We start from the raw sequence: 16,716 nt of genomic DNA, 5'->3' as shown, positions 1-16,716 counted from the left end.
TATATGTGCATTTCTATGCTTTAATATTTTCCAGCTTCAGTAATTACTGCATATATATATATATATATATATATGTATGTATCCCCTCTCCCACACCACCTCCAAATGCTTTTATTTGTTACAGATTCTTTCCTTTGATAAAGATTGGAAAGTAAGATTTATCAAGGAGCTGAAATCCAAATTGCAGAGAGCACAAGATTGAAAGATGCACATTTCTATGCTGCCAAATCCTTATCTGGAATCGGGAGTCTTGCAATATTTGATTTTCTCCCAACCAGCTCTGGTGAGCCGAGCCACGATCTGCGTTATCCATCTGCCTACTTCGGAGCAGGGTGTTTTACTATTTGGCGGTTTAAATGCTTTACGTTTTTGCCAGCGCATTAAGAAAGGCTCTCATGTTAAATTAAGTCAATTAATAAATGGAGACACATTAAGCAATCAATTTTGTCAGCCTATCTCCCCAGCATTATGTATGGTTGGCTGTAATCACAAGATAAATGCAATGAGCTGATCTATGGTAATGTTCAATAATACATTCTCCGCCAGGCTCAATTCATCAGGGAGTTTCGGTAGGGGAGGCATTTGTTATTGGCTGTCTCTGCACCTCAAGGATAACATTTCTGTCCTTTTGATTGGCCGCCTCACTGCTGCAAGGTTCTAACCGTCTTATTTTGATGATGAATATGAAGGCACGCTAAGCCGGGCTGGAGCGGAGTGTCTCAGAGGCTGCGCTCCTTCCAGAGCCCAAGGACTTACAGCTTCTTCCGCTGCCTCCCTGTGCCAACAACCCCCCCCCACCCCCAAAAGTTGTGATGCTTTTCTTTACCCAGTGCTTTGGGGCTGTGTTAGATCTCATTCACCTCCGCTTTCAGCACTACAAGGCTAAACGGGTTTTCTCCGCTGCTGGGCAACTTGTCTGCGTTGTAACCCCCACGCACAACCTAAAGGTGAGTTGCTGTCTATCATTTTATATTCGCGCAGTTCGGGTTCCAGTCGTTTCTCCGTCGTCGGGGACTCCCACATGAGCCTGGATCTCCCAGCAAAGGCTCCTCGGCTAGGTCTCGGACGCACCGGGTACCCGGTGGGGTAGCCCGGCTCATTCTGGCTTTCTAGGCGTCTTGTGCTCTCGGCGATAGCGTGTTGTTCCCCGATTTGCCAGGAACAACTGGAGGGATGGTCTGGCCTCTTCTCCCTCTACAGCACCCCCACCCCCGCCGCTGTCAGCCCAGGAGTGGGGTCAGGGTCACAAGTGAAGGTGGTGGAGGGAGTAGGGGGCGTCCTCTCCTTGCTCCCAGATATTCATGGCCAAGTGTTCAGAAGACAGGATTTGAAAAGTTACCCAAATTGCAGACTGTCCCATGTGTTTGGGAAAGCAGGCGAGCACATGGATTTTGGAAGCCCCTTCTGGCGACCTCTGAAGTAGCTGGGGGAGGGGGGGGGGCGGCGGGGCAGGAGCCCCCAAGAACGGAACTGGGAACTGGGTGAGAGGACTCTTCCTGCGAAGTGTTTATCGTGCTCAGCCTCAGTGTGACTGTGTGTGTGTGTGTGTCTGTGTGTGTGTGTGTGAGAGAGAGATTGAGAGAGAGAGAGCGAGCTGGGAAGATCGGGAGGAGTTTGCTTGCGGGGAGCTGGCTGCGCCCCTCGCTCCGGGGACAGGAGGGGGCAGGATTTGCTTCAGTTGTGTAATACTGAAACCGGCTGGGAGCTGCTGCTGTCTGAATCACCGCAGGCCGCCGGCTGCTGCCGGTCTGGCGCCGCCGCCTCTGCATTTGTGCCTCCAGGCCAATGCCCTTTCGCCAAAGAGCCCAAATCAGAGATCTGGAGAGACGCCCCCCCCCCCCCATCACAGCCAGGTCAGGGAGACGAATGAAGAGCTGTTGGCTTGGGGCGGTGCGGAAGAGAGGAAGACGGTGCCGGGGTGGGGGTGGCGCGGATGAACTCCCCAAAGAGGAAACTCTGAGCCCACGGTGGCTCTGTTTGAAATTAAACGATGGCCCCGATGGGAGTTGCTTTCCTGTCCTCCCCGCTGCGCGCAGGGCTGAGTGACAGGGAGGAGCGCGGGTCTGCAGCAGGAGCCACGGAACGGTCTCCGTGAGGACAGATCTGTCATTCTGACCCTCCTCTCGGGTAGGAAAAGTGTTGCTTGTTGCTCATCGCTTTATCAACTCCTACAAAGCGTCAGACTCTCCTCAACCGGAGCCCCTCAGGTCAGCCCTGATGGGTGCCCCTCCCCTCCCCGCACCCCAGTTCCTGGAAGTCCCTAGGAGGTACGGCTGCCCAGAGGCCTTAGAGGTGGCCAGTCCTGGGTGGAGGGGTGAGGAGCTGCCTTGGGACTGGGGCAGTGCCCAGATCCAGGAACTGGCCCTCTGAGGTACCCAGTCTGTGACCAGCACCAGTCACTCTGTGACTCTGCTCTGGGGCTCATGCTCTCTCCTTCCTAAGCACTCGCTCGTTTGCTGGCTCTCTCTCCTTCCCCTCAATCCACTGTCTCTTTTTGCCTTCATGGCTTAGTTTTATAAATGAGAATCCACTGCCATTCACCCTTAGCAAAGCAAGTGTATGGCGTACATACTAAAATATGATTCTGAATTCCATTTTATGGCCACTTTTGAGACCGCATTCCAACTCCCATTATTTTGTCACTTTACATTAGTTACTTCCCTATGGCAAGAAATTTTGTTTACTCCTATTTTGCATTTTAACACCCTTAAAAATTGTTTATGAAACTTAGCCTTTTCCAAGTTTGAATTTATATGTTTCATTGACTGCGGCTGATGATGGAGGAGAGGGGTGCTGAGATCTTGGGGTGCGGTGGGGTGAGGTGAGGTGCATCTGTGAATATCTTGCAGGGATGTCTGCCTGGATATTGGTAAGTTTGTCCTGCTGCGTGAATCCCAGGAGTTCAGAGTCAGGGCTAGAGGTCAGGGTTGGCTCTGACCAGCTGTGTGCCCTTGAATGATTCAATCTCTCTGAGCCTTCCCTGCTCACCTTTAAAATGGACATAGGAACGAATAACTCCACAGCTCTGGCTCATGGCTAAAAAGGATTACTAGAGGTGAACGTGCTTTCCAGCACTCTCTTCCAGAAAAATTTAAAAAAAAAAAAATCATGTTGGGACGCCTGGGTGGCAAGGTCAGTTAAGTGTCTGCCTTCAGCCCAGGTCATGATCCTGGAGTCCTGGGATCGAGTCCCACACCAGGCTCCCTGCTCAGCCAGAAGCCTGCTTCTCCCTCTGCCTGCTGCTCCCCCTGCTTGTGCTTTCTCTCTCAAATAAATAAATAAAATCTTTTTTTAAAAAATTATGTTATTGTGCATAACTTGTGGGGTTCCATGAGGAACTTTAGAAGTAGCCACTTAAAGCCTTGAGCCCACTTAGAAACCATATAAGCAGCAGATAAAAATAGGTGACACATGCTTTGGGAGGCTATTTCCGTGGCTCACTTTTTCAAATACATCCTCATTTGGCTCTTGATTTCCCGTAAAAAACCACTTAGAGGTTTTGCTCCAACAAGCGTCAGCAAGGTAAACAAAGCGAGGTGAGAGTGGCTGACGCTGCGGGGGTCCGATTCCCCTGCATCCTGCCAGGCACCGAGAGCTCTGGAACCCAGAGCACCTTGATGGTGTCTCCATAAGCACATTGTGTGTTTCCAGGGTCCAGGAGGCCCATCAGGTAAGTCCTACCTGCTTTGCAGAGATTTTAGAGCAACAATTCTATAGGTGCGTGGCTGGCCCTACCACTTACGTTAAAAAGCAAATAAAACTCAAAGGAAAAGTGCTCCTTCTAAGCATTAATTTCCATAGACAGATCACAGAAATATGCCTTGGATATAATAAGCTGTGATCTACATGGGGGAAAAAATTCTTTTTTTTTTTTTTTTTTCCCAAAGAAAAAAATTGTTGTGGCAATGTTAGCCCTGAATAGCTATTGATCTGTGGTGCCTCCCTACACTTGGTATGACAGGCTGGTACACGAAATGGTGACCAAGGACAGAGACAGCAACCTTGCTTTCAATTTTTTAGGTTGTGTGCAGCTGCAGTGAGGGCTGGGAAGCCTGTGTTGTTCTTTGTGGAAGTATATTTGCACTTTGTCCTTTCCCGGGCTTTTCCCAAGAATGCTAACTATATTCAAGGACCGGAGGCAAGTGCTGAGTTATAATCAAAATTCACTTACTGAGCAGAGAAAATCGTGTATTTACCGTGCTTCTCTAGGTCACCTTCATTCTCAATCTTATTATGGCGATTACTCAGTAACCTGGGATTCCTTCAAGCAAGCTGATGCCTTTCCTTCTAAGTGGAAAGCAGAAGCCTTCCTTCGAAGGCAGACACTCTGGTTCAAGCCATTACACCCCTTAAGCCCACCCCTAATTAAAAGGGCCATTTAGAGCAGCTGGACTGGAACACGAGGGATCGGAACTCCGGGGACCTCTGCTTTAAGCAAGGCACAGGCAGAGGGAGAATGAGCAGCACAGCCTCTCCATGGAGTGCAAATGACACTCTGTGTTGCCCTGTGTCTCTTTCTGTCTCCACTGGTATGGATGGCTCCTTGCACAGATAGGATTCCAAATGATGCCCCCCATTTCCCCTTCCCACTTCATGAAAGGTGACCACCGAGAAGCCAGTGTCCCTGGCTTGCTGCCCTCTGCTTCATTCACAGAGGTTACAGAAATGTGGCTAGCAGGCTGCAGGCTGGCACTGGGGAAGGCTCCAGCTCCTGGTCCTGATTCAGCATTCCTTTCTCCCTCGTGTTTTCTGCTTATTTCCAAATCAAGAAAGCCTTTCTCTCCTGGCTCCTCTCCTATCTGCACTAGCCACTTCTATAATGCCCTGTCCAGGCAGCTCACCCTTCTCCCAACCCATCTCTAGGATGTCCTTCAAAGGGTGGGATGGCCGGTCCCCACACCCAGGCCTTTCCAGGGAAGGGTCTGTAGCAGTAGCCAGAGGCCCTCAAGGGTCAGTCCTTAGCGCTTCCCGAGCAGACTGTCCCCGTGCTGAGGCTGGCTGGACAACTTCCTCCTCTAAACCACAGCCCTTGATAAACAGGTTTCTAAAAGCCTAGCAAAAAGCATTCTGGCAAACTTCTGAAGGTCCCTGCCAGTACCAAAGTCATTGGTAAGATCCCCCGGTGCTCACCCATCCCAGCAGCTAGAACAAAGGGTATAACTGCCCAACTTGTCCTGGAAGGCTACTCACACCTCCGTCCTGCTGATCCTAGACCTCTTCTTTTTCTTTTCTTTTTTAAAGGCTTATTTGAGATAAAGAGTACATTGCACGTGTCCGGGAAAGCAGGGGGGAAGCAGAACCAGAGGGAGAGGGAAAGGAGAAGAATCTCAAGCAGACTTTCCACTGGTTGCAGAGCCCGTCCTGGGGCTCGATCCCACCACCCTGAGGTCATTAGCCAAAACCAAGAGTCTGATGCCCAACCGGCTGAGCCTCTTGCCGCTCCCCAACCCAGACCTCTTCTTTATTGTGCCTGTTAACCTTGGGCTTATGGACAGAAACACGCAGATACACACACCCCCACACATAGGCACGCACGAGATGGGAGGGGCCTGTGGGACAACAATGGCTTTCATTTCAGTGCCTGCCTGACGCTAAAGCTAAAATCCAGGCATTTTAGTACCATTACTTGAAGCATACACATGTGTTTCATTCTAAGACCAGCCCAACCAGTGTGGATGAATGTGTGTTGAGTGATGGGTGAAGGGGGGGGCTCTGCATGGAGGAGGAGGGGGATCACCCCAGGAGGGAACCGAGGAGAAGAGCTGTGTGGCAAAGCCCAACATCGCCTCTGCTGTTGGTGGGATCATCATGGGAAATCCCGTTCTCGCCCTGGGGCCCCCACTAACTCTGCTCGACATGCGCGAGGCAGGCAGGCTGAATGAGAGCTAAAGACCTGAACATTGTTTTTAGAGATTTACAGGGTGGCCTTTGGAGTGTTCAGCCTCAATACCTGTTTTAAAGCTGTTTAACGTTTCCGACAAGATCGTTTAATAGCTAGTGTGTGGCTTACTCAGCCCTTGTTGACATAACCCACCTCTGAGAATCCCACTGCCGTTGCCTGGAAATGTCACCATCTTCCCTCTGCTGCCCTGTCTTGAGTCTCTTTGCGGTTCATTAGCACCCTGGAGGGGCCGGGAAAGAATGGAGGGGGGCTGAAACGTGGTGGTGGTGGTGGTCGCTCCCTGGGCTTTCTTCTGTAAGCTTCCCCGAGCAGCCTCTTCCAGCCCTCAGGTTCCTGTGACTAGTGTAGGACGCCCCACTCTGCGGGCACGGAGCAGTTATGTAGCTTTTCTGGTTAATGATGATTGCAAATGAGGCTCCTGAGTCCCATAACTAACAACCCCAAGCCCCGGGCAGTCATTTGGCTAGCTGGGAGCTAGTGATGGAGTTGCAGGAAGGCTGAAGCTGGCGTGGAGGGGAGGGGAGGCGATTACCTCTGCACTCCATTTATCCAGCAGCCCCAAAGCAAATTCTGTGCAACTCCCTTAACCACACGGCCCCTCAGGGTGCAGAAACTATGGCGGAAAGGAGGGAACAGGTTCTGAAAGCATTTCTTGAAATCCACAAAGAGGTCAGAGCTATTTGGATCACTACCGCGGGGTAAGGCAGAGTATTTTTCTAGCAATTAACAATAGGGGAAAAAGAATAAAATAAAATAACTGCCTGTGAAGGAATTTTACCCTTCACAAAGTCATTCTGACCCCAATAGCTCTGTTTCTCACAGGCAAAACAGGTCTGTTTCGACGCTACGTGTCACCTGGAAGGGATTGATCTGGAGGACGGAGACTTGTCCTCCCACAGGGGCTGGGGCTCGGGGAATGACAGGGAGCAAGTCAGAGCTGGGAGGTCACACCTTCTTATTGTATAGTCTAGGAAACTGAGGCCAGAGAGGGGGAGCGATGTATATTTTTTCCCAAGAACTGCTGTAACGAACCCGCACTTCTGGGCGGCTTATAGCAATAGAAGCAAATGCCCTCACAGCTCAGGAGGCCAGTAGTCCAAAATCAAGGTGTCAGCAGGGTGGTGCTCCCTCGAAGGCTCTCCAAGGAGGAATCTGCTCTTTGCCTCATCCAGCTTCTGGGGGCTCCATGTGTTCCTTGGCTTGCAGTCACATCACCCCAATCTCTGCCTCTGTGGTCCCATGGCCTCCTTCTGGTCCCTGGGCATCCTGTCCTTTGTGTGGCTATCCTACAAAGTGACACGGGACTGCATTCAAGGCCTACCTGGTCAATCCAGGATAAGATTCTCCTCTCAAGATCTTTAATTTAAACCTACCTTTGGTCACACCATACTCACTTGTTTGCTCTATAAATAGTCACAGGTTCCAGGCATCAGGATGTGAACATATCAGCTTATAGGCCACCCTTCAACCCACTATGGGACTTTTGCAGAGTCAACCCACTGAATGACAGAAATGGAACCATGAGTTGGGTCTCCTAATGCCAGGCCAACATCCCCTACGCTGTCCCAGGCTGCCTTCAAATCAATCCAAACTAAATATCCCTTGCTTGGGTGCATGCTGTGAGGAGAAAATTGCAGCGACCCCCTTCCTGTGACCCATCAGCCCCGGGCCAGCAGTCTGACCTTGGAGTTGTATCACATACCCTACCATCCCCCCTTCACCAAACCCACATTTCAGTAGCAAATCGAAACCTCTGCATCCTCCTCCCCAGTTCCCTGACCCCCACCCCCCGCCACAAATCTCTTTTCCTTTCTTTTTTGAATTATTTAAAAAATAATATAATTAACAGGAATGTATGCACATTGCATTTTTTTAAATCAAAGAAGAAAGAGACACATAGTCAAAAGCATAGACCTTTAAATCTGGCAGATCAATACAGATAGAAGAAGTGGGTGTAGGGAAAAACGACAACAACAACAAAACATGGTCTTTGGGGCAGCCAGACCTGAATTCAAATCCAGACTGTGCCACTTGTAGATGTGTGTGATTTTGAACAAATGACTTAGGCTCCCAGATGCTCCATTTGCTCATGTTTAAAAGGGAGGAAAATAATATCCCCCTGCGATAGCAGCATAAGGCTGAAATGAGCTCACGTGAGGCGAGCGTCTGCTGGAGAGAGTCTGTAAACAGCAGTGGTTATTGTCAACATGGTCATTATGAGGAAAGCAACTGCTTGGAAGCTGTTGGCAACTCCCCACTGCCCAACCTGGCTGTCTTTCTCTGCCTTCCCTCCCTCTCTGCAAGCCTCCTGCTCGCTGTTTCTTGATATTTGTGAATTGCCCTTGGTCTTAAAGAGAACAATTATTGTTCATGCCTTATATAAAAGTAAGATTTGTCCCTACTGCGTAGCTTCAGATAGAGCCCCTGAAATAGAGCGTGGCTTGGGTTCTGAGCCCATCCGTCCCACAGGAGAGGGGCTGGGTCTCAGGAGGACAGAGGTGCCTGTGTCGGGACGGGATGGAGAGCTGGGTCCCCTGTCATTCACAGAGCCAGGAGCCGTGCAGAACAGTCCCCATCTCCACCCATCCTGAAACTTGCCCCTCATGACTTATGCATGACTTCATTAGTGGCAGCTGAGTAGGCCCGTGGGTAAGTGGCTCTGCGAGGGGCACCTGATCTGGAGGGTGGGGACCTGAGCGGAGTGACACCACGGAGAGATTCAGAGGGGTGGGGAGATGGAGGTGGGCAGCAACCGCACGCGCCCAGGGAGATGGGACCTTTTCTCTTTGCACTTCAGTCCATCCTGCCTTGAGAAGCAGCTTGCCTCTGTGCGGGGCAGGGATGAAGTGAGAACGGTCCTCCGTCAAGGTTGCAGCCTCTACAATCGAGGGAGGGCAAGAGACATGCTCTCCCCTTCTGAGCCAAGGAAGAATTCCTGGATCCCACTGTCGTAGGGGAGTTTTTAACAGTACTGAGCTCGCCCGTTGGCCCGGGTCCCCTGCACTCCACCCTGAGTTTCCACCCACGCACGCACACTCACACAGTCAATGGCGAGTCGGAGGGTGCCAACCTCTTTGGACCCTGCGTGGCATCCAAAGAGTGGGGCAAGATGACAGGACGCAAAGGCCAGTGGACGGGGAAACGGGACCCCCAGCATGGCGGAAGAAAGAATAAGACGGAGGTGAACAAGACCCTTCTGCCCTATCCAGTCTGTAACTGGCCACTCCAGTCTCAGGAGAGAGGCAAAGGGAGAAAGCAGCGTAGGGAAAGAAGAGAGTGCTATTCTAGCTGAGGCCTTAAACTCTGACTTTTGGAGTCAGATGGATCTGGGGTCGTGTCCAATGAGGCTGCTTTCCTTGAGCGATCGCTCTGACCTCCTCTAGCCTGCATTTCCTCACTTGTAAAATGACTGCTTTGAGGACAAAGTCATGTGACGGGCATCAGGTGTTGAGTGCAGCCCCTAGCACGTAATAAATACTCCCCTTAGAGGGATCACCATTACTATGAAGCTGGTTCCGGTACTGATGTTATCTGGTGTCCAAGGGCTGACCGAGCTTCTTTTGCCCAGCATGTATGCATGACCAAACTTCTCCTACTCCAACTGGACAGAGGGAAGGGGCAGCACTGAGATGACCTGTGTTGAGTGACTAAGATTTCAAAGCACAGTCTGTTCAGGGAAAGAGAGCTAGAGCAACACCCAAGTTCCAGGTCCTGATCTGAAAAACAAGGACCAAAGGAATGAAGTGACTTGCCCAAGGTCACAGCTGATGAGGGGCACAGTCAGCTGCTCTGTGACACCATACTGCTTGGGGGTGAGGACGCTGGTTAAGGACACTGCCGCTCTAATATGACTTGGTGGCAATGCTGGACATCTTCCCAGGGGGTCCTTGTCCCCAGGCACATGCCTGGATGGAAACCAGTCAGGCAGGGGTGGGGCATCAAAAGGTAAATATTCCTTGGGTCTCTCATACTAGCACAATTACACAGCGAGAGCACAGGGATGAGGCGCCAAATGAAGTCACCAAATCCATGAAGCCCTAGCCCAAGACTTTCAAATAGCAGATGGATCAAGTTCTACTATAAAAAAGCTACATTTTCATCTTACCCATGGGCCCCAGATGAAAACACGCTTCACGAAAACAGATCTGAAACCAGCCTAATGTTTTTAGCCTTAGAACAAGGTCCTTGTGGATCATTTAGAATTGTGGTCTAACTGGAAATGTCAGTTTTACTTGCAAGATGCTGTATCTCTTAATAATCCCTCTGTCCTTTAATGTATTTTTAATCAGGAATTTCTGATTAGGAGGGAGCTGTGTGCTACAGGCTGTCTCCAGCCGAGGCAGCGAGAACTCCAGCAAGGAGAGAGTAGCTTGAGGAAGGGGCAAGGCTGGGCTTCCCAGGATGAGACTGGAAAATGTCCTCTAGTGGAGGAGAGAGGCCACTGCGGACCCCATTTGAAGGGAAGATGGGCTTCACTTGGCATCAGGAAGGCCCACATAGAGAGAACCATATAGAGATCAATAACAGATTTTGTAAGACTGGCCAGCAAGTCTAACCACCTGTTGCGCTTGGCAGCCAGACATCAAGGCCCCCAAGATCTAACTCCTACAACCTCACCAAATATGTGCCAGGAAACCTAGAACCTCAGGGATCCTTTCTATAAATCAGGGGTATATTGAGACTTACAGTAAGCTAAGCCAGCCACACATCCCGAAACCTTTAGACAATCATTTTCTGCTATCGCAGGTATGCACACAGTCACAACAATAATGACATTAAGAGCCCCAAAAGGGCCACCATTCACTGAAGGCAGGCTATGTCCAGGACCAGTGTTAAATCCTGTGCGTTTAATTTGCACCAGGAAGTGCTGTGTTATTACTGTTCTCCATTATACAGAACACCGAAGCGGAAAAAGGTAGAAGAGCTTGTTCATGGTGGCGGAGCCTTCTTAAATTAAAACGTTGTACTTTTAAGCCCTTCTTGCTAAGTCACCTATTAGTATCCTCTTTTCACAACGAACAACAGAGCCCGCTTGCTTGGCCAGAGGACTAGTATCAAGTACATTATATATAATTTAAAAACACTGAAGTGGGATCCTGAATTACTCACCCTTGTGTATGTTCATCAAGTCCACACGTAGATGCTTCAGCTCCTGGAGCCTGGACTGGAGGACGGTCCTGGGAGGCATTCTCCAGCCTTCTCTATGCTGCTGGGTGGAACCAAGCCCCTGCAGCCTACAGCAGTGACTTCACTCCCTCCCCTGCTTCCTGGAATTGCCCTCCAAATAAACTACTGCACCCAAGTCCTTATCTTGGGCTCTATTTTGGAGAACCCAAGTTAAAACTAGTTATGTGTGTGTGTGCTTCTATTATTATTATTATCATTATTAGCTAATGTTTACTGAGCACTTATAAACTGCCAGCTGCTGTGCTAAGTGATTTCCCAGAATTGCCTTTTTTAACATCCTCAGAACAATGCCATCAGCCTATCCCCAGTTTGCACAGGAGGAAGCTGAGGCACTGACAAATTAAGTAACTTGTCCAAGCAGTCGAGTTTAGCTGGTGCTTTTAACCTCTGTCTTTTTTTTTTTTTTTAAGATTTTATTTATTTATTTGACAGACAGAGAAATCACAAGTAGGCTGAGAGGCAGGCAGAGGGAAAGGGAGAAGCAGGTTCCCTGCTGAGCAGAGAGCCCAATGCATGGCTCCATCAGGGCCTTATCCCAGGACCCTGAGATCATGACCTGAGCTGAAGGCAGCTCACTGAGCCACCCAGTCACCCCAATTTTAACCTCTGTCTTAAGCTGTCTCTCCCTCTTGATGAAACAATTGTTTGTCCTGGAATTTCCACAAAGAGCACAGTCTTCCAAATTCAGGCTCAATAAAAATGATGATTTGCATTAAATACTTCAGGGAAAACTTTGCAACAACTTTATCTACATGCCCAGCTCCAAATTATTCTGCATAAAATAAATTTGTCCTCTATGACCATTTTTTTTTTTAAATGGGTGCCCAGCAAAAGAAACCATCAACAACATGAAGGCAGCCTCCTGAAGGGGAGAAAATATTTGCAAATCATATATCTGATGAGGGGTGAATATCTAAAATGTATAAAGAACTCAACTCAATAGCAAAAATAACAAAAAAAAAAATTTAAAGATGGGTGGAGAATCTAAACACAGTTTTCCAAAGAAGACATAGAGATGTCCAATAGATTCACGAATAAGTGTTCAGCATCACTCATTATCAGGGAAATGCAAACCAAAACCACAGTGAGGTATCACCCCACACCTGTTACAGCAGTTATTAATTTAAAACAACAACAACAACAACAAACAAGTAGTAACAAGAGTTGGCGAGGATATGGAGACAAATGAATCTTCGTGCACTATTGGTGGGAATATACATTGGTACGGCCACTATGGAAAAGAGTGTGGAAGTTTCTCAAAAAATTAAAAGTAGATCTGCTACCTGATCTAGCTATTACACTCCTGGGTATTTATCCAAAGGAAATGAAAACACTAACTCAAAAAGTTATATGGACCACTCTGTTCATTGCAGCATTGTTTACGTAGCCAAGATAAGGAAACAACCTAAGTGTCCATCAATGGACAAGCAGATAAAGAACATATGATATCTATCTGTACCTCTATATCTGTCTCTCTGTGTGTACACACACACACACACACACACACATCTATAAATATCTATATCTATAGACACATATCACACAATGAACTACTATTCAGTCATAAAAAAGAAGGAAATCTTATCATTTACAAAAACATGGATGGACCTTCAGGGTATTATGCTAAATGAAATAAATCAGACAGAGGACACAGATATTGTATGATCTGACTTATAAGTAGAATCTAAAAAAACCAAAATGAAACAAAGCAAAACTCACAGATACAAAGAAGAGACTGGTGCTTACCAGAGGGAAGGGGTTTGGGGGTGGTTAGAAAGGGGAAAGGGGTTCAATTGTACGGTGACAGACCGACCTATACTCGTTGTGGCAATCACGCTACAGTGTATTCAAAAATCAAATTACTATGTTGCACACCTGAATATAACATTATATACAGGTTTACCTCAATATAAGTAAAATAGATAAATGGTTACATTTTTTTTTTAAGATTTTTATTTATTTATTTGACAGAGAGAGAGAGATCACAAGTAGGCAGAGGCAGGCAGAGAGAGAGGGGGAAGCAGGCTCCCCACTGAGCAGAGAGCCCGACGTGGGGCTTGATCCCAGGACCCTGAGATCATGACCCGAGCCGAAGGCAGCGGCTTAACCCACTGAGCCACCCAGGTGCCCCTAAATGGTTACATATTTTAACAGGCAGACAGATGTCTGAAACTAGCACTGACCCCCAAATCTGGGGCATGTGATTATCTTGTCCACTTGCTTCTCAATGACAATGGGAGCTGGTTGACCACATCATAAAAGAAAATTGCTCTCTAAACATGGGGATAACAACCAACAGGCCACAAAGGAAATTTTTTTTATACAAAAGCGAAAATGTCCTTTAAGAGAGCCTCTCACTATGTCACACCCATTCTTTAAGAAGATCCGCAGGCCTTTGAAATTTCCTGTCTCATTGGCCACCATATTTATTACTATCTTTTTTTTCCAGAACCAAAGAGAAAGGAAATTTTGATGACCAATTTCTATCTAATATAAACTCAGCCTCCATCTTGATTCCTGGTAAACCTTTCCCCAAATTCCTAGCGAACACTGTGTCTTTCCAAAACTCCTGTGAGACACACTGAGGGAGGGAGGCATCAGTCTGAGAGGTGAGCTTATCAGAAGAAATGGAAAAATGTTTGATGTGCGTGAGCTTTGCTTCCAGGGTGAAAGCTGGAGAAATGCAGAGGAATGTTTATACTGACTTTGGAGAGCAGAAGGAAAACACTGAAACAGACACTGCCAAGCGGAAATCACAAGAGTGAACCCCAGACCCCTCTTCCAGCAGCCTGACATCTGGGGAGAGGCCCGGAGGGCTGCCATGGGGCTCACAGGGGACCTGGATGTGGAAGGAATGACAGGAATTCTAAGGAAAATGCCCCCACCATGAGTGAAGTGCCATGGCACCCCATCCCCTATGACCCTTGCCCATCCCCACGCCCCCCATGGGGATGGGATGGAAGACAGTGGGGCACATAGTGGCACCTTAGGACCCCTTGCCGCCTGCCATGCCTGGCCCGGCCTCCCCATAAACAGGCAGGCTGATGAGCACAATAAGAACCAGCCTCATTGAAGCCAAAGTGATACATCTGTTTATGGTAATTAAATAAATGCCAGTTGGACCCTTCTCAGCGTGCTTACTGAAGCAAGTGCCAGATACATGCGGCTCTCCAAGAATCTGAGAGAAATTAGAGGCGAGAAAGCGAGCTCCCAGGCACTTCCACCCACTTCTTGAAAATACTTGGCTGAGGAGCTTTTCTCAGAACCAAGAGGCTGAGCTTTTCTCTGCAGTCTGGCTCAGTTCCCGCTGGGTCTTGAGCAAGTCATTTAACCTTGGCTTCTCCATCTGTCAGGTGAGAAGGTGACACTTGCTCTGTGCCTCCGTGCAAGGTGACCTTGGTGTGCAGAGATGGGTCTCTATTGTTGACCCTAACTCCAGGCTGCCTCTTTTCTGAAGAGGTTAGAGGCAATTTACACCAAATGGCACAGTGGCAAGGGAAGTCGAATGGTGAATGCAAGTGGGTCCGCTGTAGGAGCCTAACCCATTTATAGTAAGCGACAGCGATTTGGTAGCAAAGGGAAACTCCATGGACATATTTTAAACACCTCTCAATATACCGGAAGGGTCATGGCCTCTGGACTCAGACGTGGTTTCAGATTTAGCTTCAAAGTTCCTGTGTGACCCTTGGCAAGTGCCTTAACCACTCTGAGCTTCATTTTCCTTGTCTATAAGAAGGCATGCAGTGTGAAGCAAAGAGAGGACTAAATGTGGCAAATACATGGAAATGCATCTAGACCAGCGCCAAGCACATAGCAGTGTCCTCATAAACACTGACTTCTTTTTCCTGCCTGCTTTCTTTCCTTCCTTCCTCTCTTCCTTTCCTCCCTTCCTTTCTGCCTTTCTCCTTCCCTGTTTTTTCTTTTCATTTGTCTTTCCTCGCTAAATAAGAAAGTCTCCAGGAAATGCTTCTGCCATAATTTGATTAGTGGGTTAAAAGGGCCTCTCTGGGGATGAGAAAGACTTTGGGATGATGAAAGGAAGAAATCCTTGTCATGCAGGGAAGGGAAAATTTTAAAGATGGGGAGTGACGGAATTAACTTCTCCAAAGTTACCAGGTGAGTCTTAATTGGTAAGATGGATCCCCTCGTACACCTCAGCTCTCTCAAAGGGATCTAAAGGATCCAGATCTAGAGGATTCTAGAAGGAACACCAGGACAATGTGCGTTCCACACGATACTGGGAATACCAGGGATGGACTGGGCTGCTGTTACGGAGGCCAGGGCACAACTCCAGACACACGGGATGAGTCTAGGGGGCACTAGAGGCCTCCATTCCCCCTGCCTGAAGCAGGTGTTAGGACCGCAGATGCCTGCACCATTTCCACTAACCAATTAGAAAATAGAGGTGACAAATGCAATTCTTTCTGACTCTCTGAGGTCACCTGGGCATGTCCAGACAGGCAGGCGGAGATGTCTGCAAAGAGACAGCCAGCAAGAATTCCCAGCAGCTGGCCAGCATCAGAGGCGCGTGGCGGCAGGAAGGAGCCTGTGCAACCTGCTGGGTGAAGCCCTCCCTGCCAATCTCTTTCCCCGGGGATAATCAGACCTGCCTCATCTACCTCACGGATTCCACGCTGGTTTTAACTGCAGTCCTCGGACTCATTCACTCCATGCGGTCATCTGCATATCCAGGTCCCTATCAGACCATGAGCCCCGTGAAGGCGCCATGTCCTCAGCCTGAGCGTAAATGAATGACACATAGTAGGTGCTTAGTAAATGTAGGTCTAATGAATAAACAGGAGGCTCGGGACTGTAAGAACAAGGCTGGGAAGCCAGAGAACAGAGAGGGTTATCGAGATAGAGGCTCTAAAACAGAGCCCTTGTCCAGAAGCCTGCTCTAAGCTATGAACTCAGTATGAAGAGGGTGGTCAGGTTATACAGCTAGAGCTAGACAAACAGCGAGACTTGGTCCCAACCCCCACCAGACCCTTCCTGCCTGAGGATAGGGTTGATTTTCTGAGCTTGGACTGGATCTGCGCTCATGGCCAAGGTCAATGATACAGGAAAACGTAGTGTGGTGCTAAGTGATGGACTCTGGAGCCACACTGTCTGGGTTCAGCAGCCATCGGCTGCTGACTTTGGACTTGTAACTTGGCTTATCTTACACCTCAGTTTTCCTACCGGTAACATGGGAATGATACTAGATACCTAGATACCTACAAGACTAAGTGAGCTGATGTGGTAAAGAACTTGGCACAGTGTTTGGCACGGAGTGAACGCCGTGTTATCTCCTAGTATTGCCACTGATGGTGGTGTCATCATTACCAGAAGCAAGGGGGGCACATAGCCCATCCCTAGGTCCTGCCGGTGACGCCGCAAATGGAGAAAGGAAGCCGGCGGGTTCTGGCGTCCAACCGCCACGTTACTGCTGCTCCAACTTTAACTGGTTAGGAGTTGACCATCTGAAGATTAGTTCTCTACATGCTGTTGGCAAATGTTTTAGATTCCACTTTTGGAGAGTTGGGGCTAATCACGACCCCAGGGGTACTGCGGGTTGACTTTGAAAAGAACAGGGGTTTGAGGTTTGTCTGTGGATGCATTCAAATGAATCAGGGGGCTTTGTGGTT

General features: G+C 48.6%; 1 protein-coding gene and 1 long non-coding RNA gene across 2 annotated transcripts in view; one reads left to right on the top strand and one right to left on the bottom strand.

The window, feature by feature from the left end:
- The window catches only part of LOC106006537, a 43,557-nt gene extending 32,334 nt beyond the window's left edge, over window positions 1-11,223 (bottom strand). Inside the window, exon 1 of the long non-coding RNA XR_001180639.2 lies at window positions 11,012-11,223. This is a non-coding gene — a long non-coding RNA (uncharacterized LOC106006537). The remainder of the gene's footprint in view (window positions 1-11,011) is intronic.
- SIAH3 (siah E3 ubiquitin protein ligase family member 3) overlaps window positions 654-16,716 on the top strand; it is a 71,567-nt gene continuing 55,504 nt past the window's right edge. Inside the window, exon 1 of the mRNA XM_004759217.3 lies at window positions 654-947. Within this exon, the coding sequence (XP_004759274.1) occupies window positions 813-947 (135 nt within the window). The 5' untranslated portion in view covers window positions 654-812. The remainder of the gene's footprint in view (window positions 948-16,716) is intronic.

This window comes from Mustela putorius, unplaced genomic scaffold (genome assembly GCF_011764305.1).
Source record: "Mustela putorius furo isolate JIRA1106 unplaced genomic scaffold, ASM1176430v1.1 tig00000179_pilon_pilon_pilon, whole genome shotgun sequence".
NCBI classification, from domain to species: Eukaryota; Metazoa; Chordata; class Mammalia; order Carnivora; family Mustelidae; genus Mustela; species Mustela putorius.
This window is presented reverse-complemented; position numbering and strand designations above follow the sequence as displayed.